General features: G+C 46.4%; 1 protein-coding gene across 15 annotated transcripts in view; it reads right to left on the bottom strand.

Annotated features, from left to right (window-relative positions):
• LOC147097348 (protein mono-ADP-ribosyltransferase PARP6) overlaps positions 1-16,679 on the bottom strand; it is a 121,830-nt gene that overhangs the window by 52,463 nt on the left and 52,688 nt on the right. For all 15 annotated transcript variants that reach the window (XR_015074361.1, XR_015074362.1, XR_015074364.1 and 12 more), the window contains 5 exons: positions 15,997-16,057; positions 9,208-9,298; positions 6,483-6,549; positions 3,658-3,807; positions 1,912-2,062 (listed from right to left, as the gene is read on the bottom strand). Coding sequence is in view for 11 of the 15 variants with exons in the window: in XM_085972238.1 (XP_085828364.1) it covers positions 1,912-2,062; positions 3,658-3,807; positions 6,483-6,549; positions 9,208-9,298; positions 15,997-16,057 (520 nt within the window). In the remaining 4 variants the exon portion in view is untranslated. The remainder of the gene's footprint in view (positions 1-1,911; positions 2,063-3,657; positions 3,808-6,482; positions 6,550-9,207; positions 9,299-15,996; positions 16,058-16,679) is intronic.

The raw sequence follows: 16,679 nt of genomic DNA, 5'->3' as shown, positions 1-16,679 counted from the left end.
ATAAATTAATACTGGCCTCAATTAGATGAGCAATGCAGCTCTGGTATGTGCAACTGCAGTCCTGCAAGTAACAAAAGAGATAGGAACATAAGAACAGGAGTAGGCCATTTAGCCCCTCGAGCCTGTTCCGCCATTCGATGTGATCGTGGCTGATCTGGTGGTGAGAAGGACATGTAGTTATTTTTTTTTATTCGCTTATGGGATCTGGGCGTCGCTGGCAAGGCCAGCATTTATTGTCCATCCCTAATTGCCCTTGAGAAAGTGGTGGTGAGCTGCCTTCTTGAACCGCTGCAGTCCGTGTGGTGAAGGTGCTCCCACAGTGCTGTTAGGGAGGGAGTTCCAGATTTTGACCCAGCGACGATGAAGGAACGGCCGATATATTTCCAAGTCAGGATGGTGTGTGACTTGGAGGGGCACTTGGAGGTGGTGGTGTTCCCATGCGCCTGCTGCCCTTGTCCTTCTAGGTGGAAGAGGTCGCGGGTTTGGGAGGTGCTGCCGAAGAAGCCTTGGCGAGTTGCTGCAGTGCATCTTGTAGATGGTACACACTGCAGCCACGGTGCGCCGGCGGTGGAGGGAGTGGATGTTTAAGGTGGTGTCACTGTAGTTATTGAGCTCAAGGGTGGAGGAAAATGCCCAACTAACCGGGCACCCAATGAGATGGTCCGCAAAATCTGGCCCAATATGATGGTTTAAATCATATTCTTCCTACATTGTAAAATAATTTGAGTTCACAAACAGTGTGTTGGTGCTATTTGGCACAGGTGAACCTTCAGTCATTTTCCACGGGCACGTTCCTCGTGCCATCCATGGCACTAGGGGAGGGAAGCAAGCAGATGTCAGGTGCTCGCCCACAGGAAGAAGGAGGGAGGGTGTCATGAACTACAGTATCTCATTGAAAAGAATTTAGTTTGCAATGATTTGGTATTGTTGGTCACGGTCAATCTGGACAATGGTAAATTGTCGTGACTGAAAAGTGCTCTGTGCATTTCTGCTGGGAGGCCACTCGAAACTAAAGCAATTGAGATGAATGTCATTCTTCCGTAACTGTGAAATTCGTCGGTTTAAAGATCTGTTAGATTCAAAGATGGGGTTTTAATCCTTAGAACAGAGGCTGACAACATGCAGCCGGGAACAGATGGCAGAAATGCCAGCAAGCTCGAACATCAAGCACCAAAAGACAAATAGAAGTAATAAGGGAATCGTAAAATGCAAAAACCACACAGGGTGGTGGGATAATAGACAAAATGGAGTTGAAAAGTCATACAATGTCCTTAAAGAAACATAACAAAACATTCCTCAGAAAGATAAGAGGGAGGCCTCGTCAGCCATGCAGAAAGGGACAGCGAGGGAAGCCTTCCCGCTTCACAATTGGACAACAGGATGGGGAACAAATGATTGACACCAGGTAATCACCAGCCCACTGAAATAACTATATAGACGACCGAGAGAGGAAATCAGGCAGTTAGGGGCGAAGGCTTCCCCGAGGTGGCTACGGCCTAACACCTTGGTCAAGTTTAGCCTCTGAGGTGGCTGACAGCCTAACACCTCCAACAGCTCGAGGGATGACCCAACGGAAGTGACCGCTGCAGCAGGCTGCAGGAATCCACCGTAATGCCTCACCGTCCATCCGGTTATTTCGTTCCGTTCCAGGGCTGTAGATTGCCCTCATCTGTCATGGGTTGTATGTTTATTATACTTAGCTTAAACCACATGTAATATTTGATTATGCTTTAAAACTGTAGCTCTTTAATAAAAAGCCTTACAACTCCTAAGACCCTTTGGGTAATCTGTGTGTGACCTGTGATCCTAATCTTACAGATCCACGCTACACCAGTAAGTTTTACATATTCATTTTCCATTTAAGTGAGCCAGCAGTTGCAGATCATTTACACTACACGGGGCGAAACCTGCCTGATTGGCGGAGGGGTATCCAAAGAGCTCTGGTTTAGGGGTTTTCATAGTGCAGGAGATGGAACGATTGATGATGCGATTGACTCGGAGATCGGGCACCCCGAGTTTGCTCTTTAGCATGGAGTCCTGGATGAGGGGGAAACTTGGAGATCTAAAATGAGAAGTGGAGAGATATTTTCAGCGGTTGGTGGATTAATATAAATGTTCACGAGTTACCAGAACGTAAAGTCCTATATTTTCCATTTGGTGGACACCCACCGCTTAATTATCCAATTATTTTAATAACCCATCTTACCAACGATGGAAATAACTGACTGCTCCTACAGGTTGAATATGGTCATCAGCGACGGGTCAGTAGGACTCTCACCTCATTGAAACTTAGCATGAAAAGGACTCTATCCATCACTACTACACTGCTAACTTTCTTTTTAACTAATGCTTCTTTGTTCACACTGAAGTCATGGCCTAAATAGAATAGAACCCCAAGCATGGCATTCAAGTATGGAAGGGAACAGCTGTATTTTGTACTTGCCCTGCACTTTGTCATTAATCTCAGTTTTCCTTTGCACCTACCTTGTTATTTTTTCTGTCACTAAAAAACCGTCGACTGCCATAGACTTAAAAATGGGTTTGATATTCGATTCGTTTGGTGAAATATTGCCTTTTCCTCCCTATCTTCTTTAGGCTTCCCACCCACCAGTCCCTGGCTGAGAAGGTGGCAAGGTGGCATCATTCCAATGCCATTCTGCAGCTGGGCACCTTGAGATGAGTAAAGGCACTTGATTTGGGTGTGACCTGCCTAATTTTTTCCTCACCCTTTCTAAGGACGCCGATTGCCTCCCACCCTACAGCGATGGGCCAGGTGAGATTAAGAGAACTGCAGGCACAGATGTGCATCCTACCACTCATGAACAGCAGGATGGCACATATTGCTCATGAGGAACATCACTAACATTTATTAATGCAATCATATATAGAATCATAGAATGGTTACAGCACAGGAGGCCATTCGACCCGTCGAGCCCGTGCCAGCTCTCTGCAAGAGCACTTCAGCTAGTCCCACTCCCCCGCCCGTTCCCCGCAGCCCTGCAAATCTTTTTCCATCAGGTACTTATCCAATTCCCTTTTGAAAGCCACGATTGAATCTGCCTCCACCACCCTCTCAGGCAGTGCAATCCAGAGCCTAACCACTCGCTGCGTAAAAAGGTTTTCCCTCATGTCGCCTTTGCCAATCACCTTAAATCTGTGTCCTCTGGTTCTCGACCCTTCCGCCAATGGGAACAGTTTCTCTCTATCTACTCTGCTCAGACACCCCTCGTGATTTTCAACACCTCTACCAAATCTCCTCTCAACCTTCAAATAATTGACCAGAGCTTAAAGAAGTCTCTATCACAGGGGTCGCCAGCCCTCCAGGATTGCCCTGGAGTCTCCGGGAATTAATGATTAATCTCCGGGACACTGCGGCGAGCAACTCGGGAGAAAAATCGCAACGAAGCATTATTTTTTTTTCATTTTCTTCGAACACTTTCCTTTATTAGTGGTAAAAATATTTGGAGATTGGGGGGTGGAAAAAGGCTGTTTGACCGGCAGTGGCAGTTGGAGGCGTGAGGTCATGTGATGAAACCTCCAGAAACACGTCCTATCAGAGTTGGCGAACCCTACACTTATCGAGGCCCACTGAATTTTTCCCCTTAGTGCTACCATTTTGTAAAAAAAACACGCAGCAAAACCCCAGACGTCCTTTACTTTGGGATCGGCGAGAAGATGCTGAATCCTGACCGGAATTTCTTCACCGTGCCGCTTGACTTGAACCAACTCTGCCTCTTCTCCTGCTGGTGTTTCAGGCAATCATTGCTCAGGTGCTTCCACTGCTGGGAAGTAAACATTCCCAGAATTCTGCAAAGGAGGAAACACAAGAGATTGAGCGGCGTATCCCCCCCCACCTTCGCACGCCCCCAAACAACACGGGGCTTCTCTGTCTCGGGAATTCTAGGAGCGTTGGCCAGGAATTTCCTCGGAGCTGCTTCCGCTATGCCATAATTTAGTCGGAAGTGCGACGGGAAACCTATTTACCCGATTAAACGGGCTTTCCGCCTCGCCTCCGACAAGGTTATGAGAACATAAGAAATAGGAGCATGGGTAGGTCATTTGGCCCCTCGAGCCTGCTCCGCCATTCAATAAGATCATGGCTGATCTTCTACCTCAACTCCACCTTCCCACATTATTCCCATACCCCTTGGTTCCCTTAGTATCCAAAAATCTATCGATCTCTGTCTTGAATATACTCAATGACTGAGCCTCCACAGCCCTCTGGGGTAGAGAATTCCAAAGATTAACAACCCTTTGAGTGAAAAAAATTCTCATCATCTCAGTCCTAAATGGCCGACCCCTTATTCTGAGACTGTGACCCCTGGTTCTAGACTCCCAAGCCAGGGGAAACATCCTCCCTGCATCTACCCTGTCTTGAATATACTCAAGGACTGAGCATCCATAGCCCTCTGGGTGGAAACATCCTCCCAGCATCTACCCTGTCAAGCCCTGTAAGAATTTTATATTTTTCAATAAGATCGCCTCTCATTCTTTGAAATTCTAGGGAATATAGGCCTAGTCTCCTCATTCTCTCCTCATAGTTATGGCGGCAAAGCACCAGAAGGTCCAAGGAAATTCAGGACCATCATTTTATAATTAAAAGTTTATTTGCTCCGTATTTGAGTACTCGTGGCTAAATTTGAAATTATTCATAGTTCTTTTTGTAAAATTTGTTTTGATCACACTGAGGGTCGTTAGTGCTGGGAAGTGAAATACGACACTCAGTATCACCATCAAACAAGGCAGCCAATGTGATAATGACCCGATAATCTCTTCGTTTGACGGTCAAATATCGGCTAGGAGAACTCCCCTGCTCTTCTTCGAAATAGTGTCATGGGATCTTTTACGTCCATCTGAGAGGGCAGACTTGCCCTCGGTTTAATGTCTCATCCAAAAGGCCTTGGGAGGTCCTATGAAAATCTAGAGATCCAGATTTCTGCCAAGGCTCACAATGTTGTGCTCCTTGTGCTATATGTGTCTATTTCACATACACCACCAGATCTCCCATGCATTGCTTAGTGAGACGGAGGCTATGCTGTTTTATAAAGATAGGGCTGCTTTCAACTATAATGTGATGGGAAAATTGTTACAGGACGTCAGTGTGACGCTTACAGGAAATGCATGTGATATGCAAGGCTTCATAGAATCACAGAAACTTACAGCACAGAAGGAGGCCATTCGGCCCGTCGTGCCTGTGCTGGCTCTTTGAAAGAGCAGTCGTGCTCAGTCCCCGCGCGCCCTCCCCCCCCCCCCGCGCTTTTTGTCCGTGTACAGAAGGTGAATCACCATCCGAAAGGGAAAGGCGGGTTAATGTTTCAGGTGTGGCCCTTCATCAGAACCAGCACCATCAAGCCTCTTTACCATAGAAACTTACAGCACAGAAGGAGGCCATTCGGCCCGTCGTGCCTGTGCTGGCTCTTTGAAAGAGCAGTCGTGCTGAGTCCCACACCCTAGCTTTTTGTCCTGTAACCCTGTGAGTTGCTCATCCTCCAGAACCCGTCCAACTCCCTTTTAAAATTATTTATGGAATCAGCTTCCACCACCTTTTCAGGTCGAACGTTCCAGATCCCGACAACTCTGAGTGAAAAAAACTTCTCCTCATCTCTCCTCTCGACCTTTATCCAATGATTTTGAATCTGTGACCTCTAGTTATTGGCCCACTCACCAGAGGGAATATTTTTTTCCCTGTTTACTCCATCAAAACCTCTCATCAGCTTGAAAACCTCCATTATGTCACCTCTTAACCTTCTCTGTTCCAAGGAGAACAGTCTGAATTTTTCCAACCTCTCCTCATAACTGATATCTCTCATCCCTGGTAACATCCTGGTAAACCTCCTCTGTACCCTCTCTAAGGCCTTGACATCTTTCCTGAAATGTGCCGCCCAGGATTAGTCCACAATACTCCAGCAGTGGCCTAACCAGTGATTTATGAAGTTCTAGCATGATTCTGTTCCTCGATTTATAAATTCAAGTAACCCATCTGCTTTTTTAACCACCTTATCAACTTCCCCTGCTACCTTTAAGGATGTGTATATATGGTCTTTATGCTCACCTACACTTTTCAAAATCATGCCATTGATAACATACTGACTTTCCATGTTAGTCCTCCCAAAGTGCATCACCTCACGCTTCTCCGCATTGAACTCCATCTGCCATGCTTCTGCCATTTAGTAAGACTTTTATTATGTTAGAGAGATACATTAGTATACTATACATAAATGCCTACATAATTACATGTAAATATAATCCGCTTTTAAAATATCCTCTTATAAAAAGAAAGACTTGCATTTATATAGCGCCTTCCATAACCTCAGGACATCCCAAAGCGCTTTGCAACCAATGAAGTGCTGTTTTGAAACGTAGTCACTGTTGTAATGTAGGAAACGCGGCAGCCACTGTTGTGCATGGCAAGATCCCACGAACAGCTAATGACCAGATAGTCTGTTTTCGTGACTTTGTTTGGTGGAGACTATTGTACTTACTTCTTCAGTTGTAGCCCAAGGCCAAATCCCTCTTTGTTGGATGGCTGGAAAACGTCTACTGAAGGCTCTGTTGGGTGATTAAAATAACGTCGCTTGTAAGGGCGCATGGTACTTTCAAGACAAATAGTCAAATTGGTGATGCTCAAAGACGTAAAGAAGCAAGAGTTGCTTTTAGATAGAGCATTAGCACCGCTCAGAAGCACGTCAAAGAACTTGACAGGAGGTGAATTACTTTGAAATGCAGGGAAATGCGACAGCCATTTTATGCACAGCAAGATCCCAAGATCAGTTATGACCAGCTACTCTATTTTTGGTGGTGTTTGAGGAAGGAATATCGGCCAAGGCACCAGTAGAACTCCTCTTTCAGATAATCCCTTGAGAACTCTAATGTGGAGCAGAATCGTTAGACCAGAGAGCTTAACATCTCCTCCATCAGTACTGCATCAGAGAGTCAACCTAAATAATGGGCTCTAGTCCTCAAGTGGGACTTGAACCCACAGATTTTTGACTCAAGTCAAGCTGGTACATAAGATAGTGTAGGGTAGACAAGCACTCCCAGCTCTATCCTTTTGAGACTTTGTCTTACTCAATTATTGAACAACGTGGAGTACAACATTTAGAATCAGTTCAAAATGAATCTGAGTTAAAGGTTGCGATAATTCATGCTTAGAAGATCTCACACTTTATTCTTAATATTGTTGGTAATATAAGAAGCTGCATATTAACTATTTTTGCAGCAGAGACCAAACTCAGGAGTGCTTCCATCACATGGACGACTGTTGAATATCTTGCAATTATATAGGGCCCTGGTGAGACCACACCTGGAGTATTGTGTACAGTTTTGGTCTCCTTATCTAAGGAAGGATATACTTGCCATAGAGGGAGTGCAACAAAGGTTCACCAGACTGGTTCCTGGGATGGGGGGATTGCCCTATGAGGAGAGATTGAGTAGACTAGGCCTATATTCTCTAGAGTTTAGAAGAATGAGAGGTGATCTCATTGAAACATACAAAATTCTTACAGGGATTGACAGGGTAGATGTTTCTCCTGGCTGGGGAGTCTAGAACCAGGGGGTCACAGTCTCAGAATAAGGGGTCGGCCATTTAGGACTGAGATGAGGAGAAATTTCTTCACTCAGAGGGTGGTGAATCTTTGGAATTCTCTACCCCAGAGGGCTGTGGAGGCTCAGTCGTTGAGTATATTCAAGACAGAGATCGATAGATCTTTGAATATTAAGGGAATCAGGGGATAGTGCGGGAAGATGGAGATGAGGTAGAAGATCAGCCATGATCTTATTAAATGGCAGAGCAGGCTCGAGGGGGCCGAATGGCCTACTCCTGCTCCTATTTCTTATGTTGTTATGTTCTTATCTCCACAATGAATGGCACATCTGTGAAGCACCTTGGGACTTTCACAGAAATCACAGAAACCCCACAGTGCAGATAGAGGCCATTTCGGCCCGTCGAGCCTGCACCGACACATATCCCACCCGATCCCCGTAACCCCTACACCAACACATATCCCACCCTATCCCCGTATCCCCACGTATATTTAATCCCCCTAACACTAAGGGTCAATTTATCATAGCCAATCATCCTAACCCGTACATCTTTGGACTGTGGGAGGAAACCAGAGCACCCGGAGGAAACCCACGCAAACACGGGGAGAATGTGCAAACTCCACACAGACAGTCACCCGAGGCCGGACTCGAACCCGGGTCCCTGGCGCTGTGAGGCAACAGTGCTAACCACTATGCCACCGTGCTGTTTTGATGTTAAAGGTGCTGTATAGATGTAAGTTGTTGTAATGCATTTATGCACTGATAGGAAGTGGTATTTTACCTCAAAATGAATGACCACGTGGTATAATAGATAACCCAGAAGCCAGATCTTGTAAGTTAGCAGTCTAACTTACTTGGTGTCTTATTTTTCAGTTAAGGACTGTTTCACATGCATCATGTAGCATATAGTATCCAGTTGAGTTTATTTCATTACTGGTTATATCACAATGATCAACTTTTTTGTTAAATTAAATACCACATTATGCCGACTAAAGGGAACTAATATGACAGCAAACTGAAACCATCAGAAGAACAGCCCCTGAAAAGCTTATCAGTAACTTTAGAAAAGAGTGTGGCAAGCCAATTTGTTGTTAACTAAATCCAAATAAGAGAGTTTGGTGTGGGGGTTCTCGCCTACCAGCAGGTGAGCTGGGCTTCCTCAGCCTTATTTCACTTAGAATTCCTCCTGCTGTCAGACGGGGAGACTTAAAACTCAATCAGATGGGTTGGATGCAGACACTCCGGTTCCGGGGGGCGGTGGGGGGGGGGATGTGGAGGGTAGGGGGGTTGGTGAAAGTGTCCTAATTCGCTGTAAACAGCCAAATGTCTCCTGAATGCCACATTCAACCATTTACATCTCTTCTGCTTTGATTGTACGCTTGTCATTTTTACAGCGTTGTCCCAAGGTAGGCTGGCCTTTGAGGAGGTGGAGGTATGGCTTCACCCACTCGTGAGGAGGGGGACCATGGGTGTATACGGCAAAGCCCAGAGGTTCTGGGGGAGAAGAGAGAGAAGTTAAGTGTTGGAGACGTTGCTGATTTGTATTGTTAAGGGTTATTATTAAATGCCCAGTTTCTGAGTTTTGCTTGGATCAAATTGAAGAGCCTGCTATACAATCCGCTCGGGTAATTTTCGAGAAGAGACTTGAATGGAATTGTCACTTACCAGGTCCATCCAGGTACTGAGACAGAGAAAATCTCAGTCTGAGTACAATGGGCTCTACCCTCGCCACCTTCCAGGCTGTTGCGATCTCCTCCTATCAACAAATTACATTGGTTACATACAGCAAGCCCCGATCTGTGGACGCCATCTGTAGGCAGTAGATTCTAGCTTGATATCTGATCCTGAAACAGCCGGGTACAATCAACTTACATTTTACGACTGTGAAACTAACAAAATGCCTGCACATATGTGGGCTTTAATGAATGCTGTTGTATAACAGCCTAAAAACATAAAGTGCAAAACATGTAAAGGTCATTAGGCCAAAGAAGCCAACTCCCTCCATCGGGATGTGTAAAACTATCACGGGCTCTGCACAATTTCTTTAATCTATGAACGCTTGGAGCGGTTGGAAGAAAATCTTGCTGCTGTCGGTTTGTATTGCTGGGAAAATATCAAACTGCTTGGGCTTTCTACTCTGTCCCCAGGAAGAGGTCACATATTGTATATATAGAGAGAAGCCTTGGGCCTGTCATTATGCTGAAGGTTAGGTTGGATCCTGTCCGAGTGTGCGACCTGGTGGGTCACGTGCCTGTGTTCTAATGGGCTTCTTTGGTTCCATTGGCTGTGTTCATAGAACGGTTACAGCACGGAAGAAGGCCATTCGGCCCGTCGAGCCCGAGCCGGCTCTCTGCAAGAGCACCGCAGTTAGTCCCACTCCCCCATACTTACAGTTCTCTGGTTATCAGTGCATTAAGAAGGCTGTGCTTCTCTAGGGAGGCTGTCACAGAGTTGAGTCACCTCCCACAACAAGACCTACAACCCAATGGTACAGCTGGGACAGTACTGCGTGCTGCCGTCAGGTTCACTGCAGTCCTAAACCTCTTGGCCTCCGGCTCCTTCCAGACTGCCACAGGGTTCTAAGCGCCATTTGAACCTGGGGAAAGGGTGATTTTAACAATGAATGGCCAATATGCAGCTTGCACTGCCCGAGTCCAGCTGCAATGCAACGATCCTTTTGAACTGAACAGCACTGTGAAGTTCAACCCATTTCTGCCTTTACTTTCATCCTATACCAACCTGCCCCCGCCACACAGTGCTGCCCCCCGATTATCAAAATCCACGACAAGGCCTTGGACAACATGGACCACTTTCCATACCTCGGGAGCCCACTGTCAACAAGGGCAGACGTCGACAATGAAGTCAAACACCGCCTTCAGTGCACCAGTGCAGCCTTTCGTCGCCTGAGGAAGAGAGTGTTTGAAGACCAGGACCTCAAGCCCGGCACTAAGCTCATGGTCTACAGGGCAGCAGTGATACCCGCCCTGCTGTATGCCTCAGAGACATGGACCATGTACAGCAGGCACCTCAAAGCACTGGAGAGGTACCACCAACGCTGCCTCCGCAAGATCCTGCAAATCCATTGGCAGGATAGGTGCACCAACGTCAGTTTTCTTGCTCAGGCCAACATTCCCAGCATTGAAGCTCTGACCACGCTCAATCAGCTCCGATGGACGGGTCACATTGTCCGCATGCCCGATACGAGACTCCCAAAACAAGCGCTCTACTCGGAGCTCCGACACGACAGGAGAGCCCCAGGTGGGCAGAGGAAACGCTTCAAGGACACCCTCAAAGCCTCCTTGTAAAAGTGTAACATCCCCACCGACACCTGGGAATCCCTGGCCCAAGACCACACAAAGTGGAGGAGGAGCATCCGGGAAGACGCCGAACACCTCGAGTCTCTTCGCCGGGAGCAAGCGGAAGCCAAGCGCAGGCAGCGCAAGGAGCGCACGTCAACCCAAGCACCCCACCCACCCGCCCCTTCAACCACCGTCTCCCCCACCTGTGACAGAGACTGTAGGTCCCGCATTGGACTCATCAGTCACCTGAGAACTCATTTTTAATGTGGAAGCAAGTCATCCTCGGTTCCGAGGGACTGCCTAAGAAGAAGAAGATGCCTCCTTCATCGTGATGGGTCACTTCTTCACACCAGCACTGCTAATGTGCAGTTTTTTTTCATTTTACTAACAGGGGGCTTCGATACGACTAAAATTAACCCGGTTTGAGAACGTGAAATTCTGTCTTCAGTTGGGGCTACAATATAAAGGACTCTTATCTAATTTGATTATTTGCAGGTTTTTTTTAAATTATATTTTCAAGAATATGCATTAATTATAGGTTTTGTGACCCACTGTACATGTTAATTGCTGATGGGAGACTACATTTGTATATTAGGGCTGTTTGCCTAGCGGTATCTGTTTTTTAAATTCGTTCCTGGAATGAGGGCGTTGGTGGCAAGGCCAGCATTTATTGCCCATCCCTAATTGCCCTTGAGAAGGTGGTGGTGAGCCGCCTTCTTGAATTGCTGCAGTCCATGTGGTGAAGGTGCTCCCACAGTGCTGTTAGGGAGGGAGTTCCAGGATTTTGACCCAGCAACGATGAAGGAACGGCAATTTATTTCCAAGTCAGGATGGTGTGTGACTTGGAGGGGAACTTGGAGGTGGTGGTGTTCCCATGCGTCTGCTGCCCTTGTCCTTCTAGATGGAAGAGGTCGCGGGTTTGGGAGGTGCTGCCGAAGAAGCCTTGGCGAGTTTCTTCAGTGCATCTTGTAGATGGTACACACTGCAGCCACGGTACGCCGGTGGTGGAGGGAATGAATGTTTAAGGTGGTGGATGGGGTGCCAATCAAGCGGGTTACTTTGTCCTGGATGGTGTTGAGCGTCTTGAGTGTTGTTGGAGCTGCACTCATCCAGGCAAGTGGAGAGTATTCCATCACACTCATCACTTGTGCCTTGTAGATGGTGGAAAGGCTTTGGGGAGTCAGGAGGTGAGACACTCGCCGCAGAATACCTAGCCTCTACTGGGAGCAATGGACGTTGATGTAAGAAAACTACTAGGCACTTGGTCTAAGCGTTAAACAAAGCATTAATCAACTGTTTTACAACATGGAGGTCTAGTTGTGTCCTTCACTAGTTCCTGTTAAGAATGTCCTGCGCAAGCTGGGCCCGTGCCCGAGTATTTATACTCTCCCTGGACAGCGCCACCCGCAGGCCGCTCAGTATTATTTCATAAGTCTTTCTTTCCTGAATGACTGATTCATGTCAGACGTTTAATAGTTTGAAGTGATTTATTTGGGTTTGGTCTCTGGGAGTCAATGTAAATACTGGCAGATAGGCCGCTTCCCTTTGACGTCACTTCCCGTGTCCATCTTAGCTTCTTTCCACATGCAGCAGAGTTCAACCTCTGGCATCAGAAGGATCAGTTAGCCACTGGGAGCAGAGCGAGATGGTTCCAACTGAGTCACAGTGGCTCATCGGATAACTTTAGTGCAGCATAGGAAGATTAAAACCCTACTGATTTTTACCGGCAATGAGAGATGTGTGGACTGCAGGTGCGAAATACTGGCGGTCAGCGTATTACCTGGACGTTTGGCATGTAGGAGCTCTACGAAATTGTTCTGTCTCATTGCAGCTTCTTCATTTGCTCTATGGCAGAAGGGGCGCACCCTCCTTTCCTAGCACCATTCAGTTGTCTTCATTTTGCCGGAGATCACGTGAATGAAAGGGAACTCCACTAAATCCCCAGCTAGGCCTAACCTAAGGCTGGGCAGAGGCCCAACAGTAGCTGGGTCAACAAGTCACTGCAGGGCCACAGGCGAAGTGAAGGTGAGCCAAGTAAAGGCCCCGGGGCAGAATTACTTCCATCGAAATAAGGCAACAGCAGTGATCTGCCTGAATGAAGACATGGGCAGTGACACCCCCAACCAGTAGGACCACTGTCTCCACTGTCCTATTACCATCTCGTCTGGTTTTGAATACCTCTTTACTTCTTTTGTTCTATCGCAGCCCTGCCTTCGATCTATTTTATTTCCTTTCCAGTTTTGAAAAAGGGTTTCGACCCGAAACGTTGACTCTATTTCTCTCTCCACGGATGTTGCCTGACCTGCTGAGATTTTCCAGCATTTTCTGTTGTTATTTCAGTAGGACCACTAGTTAGGCGAGACTCACCTGCTTAACAGACCAGACAATATAACCCTTTGTAGTCTGCCTCGGAGTTTCATTGAAAAATCCATTTCTTCATTTCATTTTATTTGAACAATTTCAATACAAGAGCATTTTTCCTTCCACTGGGCTGGAGCCAGGTAGTCCTGGTTGGGTGTATGACGTGGTTTGGAGCAATCCACGGAGATATTAGCCTCTGTAGTCAGACCTGGAGCAGCTTAAATAAGTGCAGCATTACGGTAGGATTCATGCTGCTGCTCCCACTCGTAGTCCTCCCTCCACCAGTACTAATCAGCATTTGACTCGTGGAGGAACTACCACACGATGCTAATTTCTCCCCGGGGCGGAGTGAATGACTAAAATCCACACAACCCTAGCACCAAAGGAAGCGACGTGACATTTTGAACGGCTCTCTCTGCCTGAGCCACGCCAACCAAATCAACTCCTCAGGGTGAAGTCTTGCAACAAACAGGAAGAAAAAGCAGCTCAGCCTCCCCTAAGCAAACTGCGGAGCATATGGAGTTGGTCTAATTGTTTTTTTGGCTGCCAGCAGGCTATTTTTAATTGCTTCGCGAACGTGATTGTATTCATTTCAATTCTTTTCCCACGAGCACTGGGTGTTGTAATTATTACATTTCCGCGATGTTCATGTGGCCCGCTTCGCTTCGACTGGCGCCCCCTATAGGTGAATGAGCCTCATTCAGGCAGTGCCCAATAACCCACCTATTTCGTCCAGCCCAAGATCCCAACGCACCATCCTGGTCTGGTAACCTTCAATAGCTAGTGCTAATGCAATACGATTCACCAGGTTAATTCCAGAGATCAGGGGGTTGACTTATGAGGAAAGGTTGAGCAGGTTGGGCCTGTACTCATTGGAATTTAGAAGAATGGGAGGTGATCTTATTGAAACATATAAGATACTGAGGGGGCTCAACAAGGTAGATGCAGGGAGGATGTTTCCCCTCGTGGGGAAATCTAGAACTCGGAGGCATAGTTTCAGAATAAAGGGTCGCCCTTTTAGAACTGAGATGAGGAGGAATTTCTTCTCTCAGAGGGTCGTAAATCTGTGGAATTCTCTGCCCCAGAGAGCCGTGGAGGCTGGGTCATTAAATACATTTAAGGTGGAGATAGACAGATTTTTACAAGATAAGGGAGTGAAGGGTTATGGGGAGCGGGTGGGGAAGTGGCTTTGAGCCCAAGATCAGCCATGATCTTATTGAATGGCAGAGCAGGCTCGAGGGGCCAAGTGGCCTGTTCCTGCTCCTATTTCTCATGTTCTTACGTAATATGCTGAGCTATGTAAGACCCCTGTTGCATGTATGTGCAAGTGTCATGCCTCGCGACCTGCAATGTGCCACAACCCAAGAAAGCCTGTAAACTTCACTGAATTCAATGTAACTTTTTTTTTTTTTAAACAGAGTGACTGCTGCCAACGAACCGGAAGCTGCAGAGAAGCATTCTGCGCATAAATTGTTAACTTTCATAAGCCACTAAAAAAATTTTTTTTTAATTTTCAGAATCCTTTCGGCTCAGTTTGGCCCGCGGCAGCGCACAAATGTTACTTTCATAAGCTGACAGAAACACAAATTCAACTTTCAGTTTTTATTTTCTTCTCCTGACGCGGCTCAGATCGGCGGCAGCGCTCACTTTTCCCCACCCCCCTCCCCGCCTTTCTCTCTGGCCAATCTGTGGGAAGTTCGGCGAGAACAACCAAAAAGCCACTGAAACTGCGCACGCACAACTACTTTATTTTGTTGGCAGCAGTCGCGTCCTTTTTAAAAATGGTCAGTCTGACAAATAGGAGAAAATTTGCTGTATCTCTTCGCTGCCCAGCATTGACTATCTCTTTCTCCAGTGGCCTTGTTCTCATGGAGCCAGGAGTCGGGTTCATAATTGTGAACTGCTAAGGTTTAGTTGTGCTCAAGCTAGGCTGTCCCGTTAACCCCACTGTTCGAGTACAACCACTTTGGATTTGTTTGAACTAAGCATGTCTGGTTTTTGTAGGTTGGCAGCTGCTTGTAAATTCTGGATCCTGCCTTTTGGAAGAGGTCAGGTTACTAAGGTTAGGAAAATGAGCGATTAAAGATTGGATTTTATTTTATTTTTTGGCTTTTATGTGACGGACGCAGGTTAAATGCAGGACTTTTATTTTTTTTTTAAACCACAACCCTCCCATGGCATTGCTGACAGCGAATCAGTGGGCATGCTGTTTTATTACAGTAGAGGTGTTGGCAACAAAGTGTGACGGGGGGTGGCGGGGGAAAGACTTGCACTTTGATAGCGCCTTTCACAACCACCGGACGTCCCAAAGCGCTTTATTGTAGCCGATGAAGCACTTTTGAAGTGGAGTCACTCTTGTAATGTAGGAAACACGGCAGCCAATTAGCGCACAGCAAGCTCCCGCAAACAGCAATGTGGTAATGGCCAGATAATCTGGGTTTTTTTGGCGATGTTGATTGGGGGGATAAATATTGGCCAGGGCACCAAGATGAACTGTTAAAGAAAGTAAGAGCGACACTTGCAAGAAGTGGTCCCTAAATGCAAGACTTTTAATATATTACTTCTAATTTATTTTCACCTGAATTTATGTAAAAGAAAATTATATTTAAACTACTTTGTGATATGTTAAATAATTATGATGTTATAGGCCAGTGGGAATATCATATTTTGTTTCCACTGATATTTCTCCCTACGTGTGTTGGGCTTTTACATATTGATCTTTACAGCTATAAATCAGTACAATGCACAGCAAAAAGAGGAATGTGAAGCAATCGACACTGGAGTCAGTACTTACATCAAGAAAACTCATATTAATGTGCAGGTCCACATCCACATCATCAATCGTTCCATATTCCCTGCAGAAAGAAATATTTAAAATAAGTAAAGGGTGTAGTGGGGTATGGTAACATAGTGGTATGTTACTGGACTAGTAATCCAGAGCCCTGACTAATGATCCGGAGACGTGTTCAAATCCCACCACGGCAGCTGGGGAATTTAAATTCAATTAAATAAATCTGGAATTATAAAAGATAGAATTGGTAATGGTGACTATGGAACTACCGGATTGTCATAATTAAAAAAATCTGGCTCATTAATGTCCTTTAGGAAATCTACCGTCCTTACCCGGTCTGGCCTATATGTGACTCCAGACCCACAGCAATGTGGTTGACTCTTAACTGCCCCTCTGAAGCGCCACTTATTCAGGAAGGTGGCTCAGCACCGCCTTCTCGAGGGATAATTAGGGATGGGCAATAAATCCTGGCCTTGCCGGCGACGCCCACAACCCGTGTGTGAATTTTTTTTAAAAATCACAGCCTGTCTAAATGTCCAAGGTGTTAGGCCTCCTCAGTTGTGATGTTCAAAATATGCACTTGGAATGTAGGAACACAGGAACAGGAGGAGGCCATTCAGCCCTTCGAGCCTGTTCCGCCATCCAGTGAGATTCATGGCTGATCTGCATCTTAGCTCCATCCACCG

This window comes from Somniosus microcephalus, chromosome 32, assembly GCF_052327205.1.
Source record: "Somniosus microcephalus isolate GS21.2 chromosome 32, FLI_Smic_1.0, whole genome shotgun sequence".
NCBI classification, from domain to species: domain Eukaryota; kingdom Metazoa; phylum Chordata; class Chondrichthyes; order Squaliformes; family Somniosidae; genus Somniosus; species Somniosus microcephalus.
Note: the sequence above shows the minus strand (reverse complement) of the source record. Positions and strands in the feature narration are given on the sequence as shown.